At 34.1% G+C, this 6,273-nt stretch overlaps 1 protein-coding gene across 1 annotated transcript; it reads right to left on the reverse strand.

Annotated features, from left to right (window-relative positions):
- Window positions 1-886: 886 nt before the first annotated feature.
- Window positions 887-1,939, reverse strand: LOC112099618. Its single transcript, XM_024187033.1, has one exon. It carries the CDS (start codon window positions 1,937-1,939, stop codon window positions 887-889), a length of 1,053 nt encoding a protein of 350 aa, XP_024042801.1.
- Window positions 1,940-6,273: the final 4,334 nt, after the last annotated feature.

The following is a 6,273-nucleotide window of genomic DNA, read 5'->3' on the forward strand; positions in this document are numbered from 1 at the left end:
GTTGCATCAACTATCTGGTTGATTCTAAGTAAAGGAAAGCTGTCTTTGGGGCACATCAGTAAAGTCTATGCAAATTTTCCACTTTCCATTTGGTTTTTTAACCATTACTACATTGGTATTACTTCGGGATTTATACCAGCTATATCTTCATGGGACCATGCGAATACATCAGAATTCGCTTTAAGGAAACTTTCGATTTGTGCACATAGCTCTAGAGTCAATGGTTGGCCAACTCGGGTGCACTTACTTTGATCTCTTTGTTGTAGCTGGACAATGTCTAATTCTTCTACCGGAGAACCTCTTTGCTCACTTTTTTCCTCTCTTAGGTCAAGTATAATCTGTAGGTTTTCATGTATGTCCATCCTACCTCTCAAAACTGTAGTAGCATTCTCTAGACTTCTCTTGATCAACTCTTAAGACTCCAACTCCTCTTTTTGCTATAAACTTTATCATCAAATGGTAAGTTGAAGTTACTGCTCAGAACATGTTTAAAGCGGGACTCCCCAAGATGACATTGTAAACCGACAGATGCTCCAATACTGAGAAATTTACCATCTTAGTAACTTAGTGGGGTGGCTCCCCCATTGTGACCGGCAACTCTATGCTACCCAAAGGGATCAAACATTCTCCCCCAAAACCAATTAAGAGTGTGCGTATTGGTTTTAATTTTTCTCTTCCAATCTCAATTTTGTCAAATGCTGCTGCATATAGAATATTTGCCGAACTTTCATTGTCTATCAGAACTCTATAGACCTTTCTATTTGCCAGGATTATAGAGATGATTAGGGAATCATCATGGGGCTAATGTATTCCTCTTGCCTCTTCATTTGTAAATGTGATGGCGTTATGTTTATTTTGGCTTCTTTTTTAGGTATGTTGGCTAAATTTATGAGGAAAACTCCTGGTGTGTTTCTAGCCTCTCTAGTATAAGCTTTTCGGGCCCTATTAGAATCTCCTCCACTTGGGGTCCACCGAATATAGTCCTTATGAGTGTGCCACCTGCAATGTCTTGGCCTCCTGCTTGCACGGTTGCAAATGATGATATTTTTTGTGGAGCATGGGATGGCTCCTCATCACGTATTCTTCCACCATCTTTCCTCACAAATTCTTTAAGATATCCTCTTTGGATCAAAGATTTTATTTCTTCCTTGAGATCAAAACAATCTTCTATATTGTGGCGATGATCTCGGTGGTATCGACAATATTTGCTTCTATCCCTTCGATTCGGTGCTATTTTGATGTCCTTAGGCTTTCGCAGTAAATCTAAGTTCCTAATTTGCATCAGCACCTGCTCTTCAGGCAAGTTAAGCGGTGTATACCTTGGAAACCTGCTCTGCAGAATCTTTGGACCTTTTTTTTCTAGTCTACTTGTTTTTTCTTTGTTTTTAATTTGTTCTTCCTTGATCTTCCTCTTTTCTGCCACTCTTGGTGAGTCTGAGTTAGCTCCTCTTTTCGCATTAGTTAACTCATCCACATTAGAATACTTTTGGGCTCTTGATAACAACTCTGTGAAAGTTCTTGCTGGGTTTTTTGCGAGTGAGTAATGAAATTTTCCTGGTTGTAATCCGACCATAATGGTAGTCAAGGCCACTGCATCACTGTAGTTTTCTACCCTTACAACTTCTTTGTTGAAACGAGTAATGCAATCTTTCAGCGACTCATCCTTCCCTTGTTTAACCAATAGAAAATAAGTCGGTGGAAACTGTTGGTCTCTGGCCCCAACAAATTGGTTAACCAATATTTGACTCAGCTGGGCAAATGAGGAAATAGATCCCGGTCTTAACTTTCTATACCACCTTCGTGCTGCTTCAATAAGTGTCAACGAGAAGGCCCTACACATGGCTGCTCCTGATGCTCCTTGCAGCTCCATCCAAGATCTGTAAGTCTTTAGATGTTCTGTCGAATCTCTTTTCCCTCCATATAACTTTATTTGGGGCATCTTAAATTTTGGAGGAATAGGTGCATCCAATATGTCCTTAACGAAATGAGGTTATATCTCTTCCATGTATGGTCCAACCGGAGTCTTCTCAATATCATCGATTCTTTTCTTGAGCTTTCGTAACTCTGCCTCCAAGCCCGCCGAGTCAGCACTAGACTCAACATGTTCACAACCTCTAGATTGGATTTAGATTGATGTTTTTCATTTAATCTCTCCTACAGGTCTCTAGAGTTCAATGCTTGTCGTTGATCGACTTTTTCATAATTAGCATGACTGGCGTGGCTCTTGACTCGTGAGCCATCTTAAGATCTTTCTTTTTCATGACCATGTTGATCATGATACTGGTGATGTTGTTGTTGCTCTTGCACTAGCGAGGCATATCCTCGATTCCTTTGATCTTTTATATATTGGAGCACCAAATTCATGTTTTGTGTCAGATCAGCCACTTGTCGCGCAAGTGGTGGCTGCAAGCCCATGTTGCTACGCTGCCTCCTTGGGGGGCTTGGCACTCTCGGTAATCCATGGTTGCGCTGGCTTCACTAGCTCATGATGTTGAGTTGAGTGATTTTTTTTTTTTGCAATTAATTATATCCTCCCCACAAATGACGCTAATTTTGGTCAACCAAAGAATTGAAATTGAATAAAGAGGATGATATAAAGAGCAAAACACCAAGGATTTACGTGGTTCAGTGCTTGGCCTACGTCCACGGGAGTCAAGAGAGCAAATTCCACTATTAAACAATGATTACAATGGAGTTTTTCTTTCTTGCTACTCTCTTCTGAATTTTTTTTTGCTTGCTTCAATACCTCTAGAGCTCTCTATTATTATACAAATTTTTAGTATTTTAAATCGTCACTGATTCCTTATTTTGATCGACTTTTTCTACTTAGTTAGAATTTTATTTGGAGTCTATTTTTATCTCCTTCTGAAAGTAGGTTCCGAAGCTTCTAGATTAATTAGAATTTTATTACGCTTTGCTTCCTTCTATGATGCAGGCCATGTTTCCTTTTATTTGTTGCTTTCTTGGTTCATTTTTTACTTTTCTTGGCTCCTGGTTCCTCGTTTCTGGTTCTTGGTTCCTAGTTCTTGGACTTTTGTCTCTTTCCACTTTTCTTTTCTCGGTTCCTGGTTCCTGGTTCCTGGTTCCTGATTCTTGGACTTTTGTCTCTTTCCTCTTTTCACTTTTACTTTTCTTGGTTCCTAGTTTTTGGACTTTTGTCTTTTTATTGTTTCCATGCTCCATGCTGCTCCATGCTGCTCCATGGATTTGCATGCTTCATTTTCTCTTCGGCATCAAATATTTTTCAGTCCATTATTTGCAAGATCTATGTTTCATATTCATTGCCCTAAGTTCCAAGTGACTTTGGTTTCAAGTTTAATAGTTTCAATATCAAGACTAATGGCAGGTGTTTCATAGTTATTGGTCCATGATTTGCATGATTTTTTTTTTTATTGCAAGTTTATGCTCCTATGTTTCATGTTCATTACCCTAAATTTCAAGTTACCTTAGTTTCAAGTTTAATGGTCCTAATATCAAGGTTAATGGTATGTGTTTCATATTTATTATTCCCTAATTTGCATGATTTTTAGGATTGTAAGTTTATGATCCTATGTTTCATGTTCATTTTCTTAAGTTTCAAGTTACGTTGGTTTCACGTTTAATGATCCTAATATTAAGGTTAATGGTACGTGTTTCGTATTTATTAGTCTATGATTTGTATAATTTTTAGGATTGCAAGTTTATGATCTTGTGTTTCATGTTCATTTCCTTAAGTTTCAAGTTATATTGGTCCAAGTTTAATGATCCCAATATCACGATTAATAGTATATGTTTCATTTTTATTAGTCCGTGATTTTCATGATTTCTAGGATTGCAATTTTATAATTCCATGTTTAATGTTTATTGCAGCAAGTTTCTAGTTAGCATTAGTTTTCTTTTTAATGGTCCCTGCATTAAGATTAATGGTTAAATTTTCAGATATTTTTTAACAACTCAAGTGTACAATAAGACGTTTCTTGTTCAGTTACTAACATTATCTTATTTGATAGTAAGTAATTTCTACAAAATGAGTTCATTAATTTCGCGTTTTATCTTCATGATTCATCTTCATTGGAATGCTATTATATAGGTGATTTAAATATAAAAGTAGTACTAAATATTATAATTTGATTAAAAAAAATGAGCCAAGTGCTAATCAATTTACCTTTATTTACATAGATCAGGGGTTTTTTTCAGATGATGTGAATATTGCAAAGACTAAAGTACTTCGCTTCGACGTACGACTTGCTAGTGAGACTAGTTTGTCACCATTGGTGGTGGAGTCAAATTCATTGCTGGTTACTCAATATGTTTTAGGCATATATCATATACGTAGTGATTTTGATCATTTCTTAGGAACAGAGGCTAATTCCAGCACCACAGCTTCCGATTTCGACATATTCTAAGCTAAATTTGCTCTTAAGTGATCTAAATCAAATTTGCTCTTAAGTGTTTTAAATCTTGCATTTGCTTGGAGGACTATCTAAGCCTCTTAGTGTGTTATCTTTAATTTTAACCCCTGAAACATAATACTCGCTTTTTATTAAAAAAATATGATTGAATCTATAAATATTTGGTTTCAGGTTGTTAATTATTATATCAATAATCATAATTATTTTAATTATTATTGAAATTCTAGCTAAGCAATGTATGCCTTCAATTTGGTTAAAACTGTGCTAAAGCAATATATGAATTAAATTTGATAAAAAAAAATGAGCCAAATAATAGCGGTTGCACTAAGTAGCCTCGCAAATAAATTTAAAAGAACTATTCTATTCTACTGGCACTTTTTGTAGCCAAAATCTCAACCGTAAATAACCTTGTAACCATTTTTAATTTCATTAATTTCCCTACAAATTTATAGGCTTATTTCCCCATTCTGCTAAATCAATTCATTTTATTTTGTTTAGTGATTATAGGAAACACAATCTAATGAAAATAAATCAAATTAAATATTTATATATCGAACATAATATTTTCTACATATCATCTCTAAAAATCCACCAAAAACTAGTCTATTACACCAAGTGCATCATCCAATCTTATTACAAGTATCATCTCCGAAAAAAGTGGATTGATATATTGCATAAATTTACGGTAAATAAAAGGTGAAAAAAAGTAAGTAGTTTTAAAGTAAAAGCTCAGCACAACTTATTAACAATGTATTTATCTTATTCAGAGGCGCCTAGAAATTCATCCGCTGCCCAAGTTTTTCCAACTGTCGTCTATGGATATTTTAGAAATCTAAAATTTAATCCAAATGTGGGTTTAGTGATAGGGATGGTAGAAATAGCATGTCCGACCTGAATCCAGGTGTTTTAAGCTTGATTCAACCACATTCTTTAAACACTCAGGCTGAGCTCAGGTCTCATTGAAAAAGCTCGAGCTTAACCCCAAAACTTGATAAATGTCTAAAAAAATATATATTTTATTTTAATTAAAGTATACCTTTTAACATTTATTTAACCCACCTATAACATATATTTAAAATTTTAAATCATTTTAATTCAAACTTTTAAAGCTTAATCTAGCAAAAACAAAATTTTATATCTTATTAAATTGTAAAATATAATGAAAAGAATTTCTAGAAAAATGCAACACATAAATTCAGACTTTTAAGCTCAGCTTGAAAAGAGCCTAGCCTGACCTCAATAAGGGACATGCTCGAGCCATAAATTTTACCAACTCTATTCAGTGAGGGTTTTAGTGGATTTAAATTTAGTAGTCAATAGTGGTCAAGAAATTTATATAAAGAAAATAATATAGTTAATTAATTATTTAAACTTTTTATTGATTTTAAATTTAAAAAATGTGAATTTTATTTGTAATGCGGTGGATTAAATTGTAGGTGGAAAATATCTCCACCCAAAAATTTGATTAAAAAAAAAAGCTTTATTTAATCTACGCATTATATTCGGACCATTAAACGTGCAACCTTATTTTTGGGCTGTGTGTAGCACATAAGAGTGTTCAGAATCCAATCTGATCCGCTGAATCTGATTCGTATAAATCCGATCCGTGGATTGGTGGATTGAATATGGATTGAAAATTTAAAAATCCGCAGTCGATGAATTGGATATGGATTTACTTCTGTAAATCCACAAAAATCCGTGAATCCGCAAATATATATATATATATATATATATATAATTATAAATTTAATTAGACATTGCATAGTTACTAAGCACTATAACATATCTTAGCCATTACCCAATAATAATATAAAATGAAAAATAATTAAATAATCAAATATACAAATATAACTTGTAAAAATTGTAAAATAAAATAAAAACA

The sequence above is a fragment of the Citrus clementina genome, unplaced genomic scaffold (assembly GCF_000493195.1).
Source record: "Citrus clementina cultivar Clemenules unplaced genomic scaffold, Citrus_clementina_v1.0 scaffold_3, whole genome shotgun sequence".
NCBI classification, from domain to species: Eukaryota; Viridiplantae; Streptophyta; class Magnoliopsida; order Sapindales; family Rutaceae; genus Citrus; species Citrus x clementina.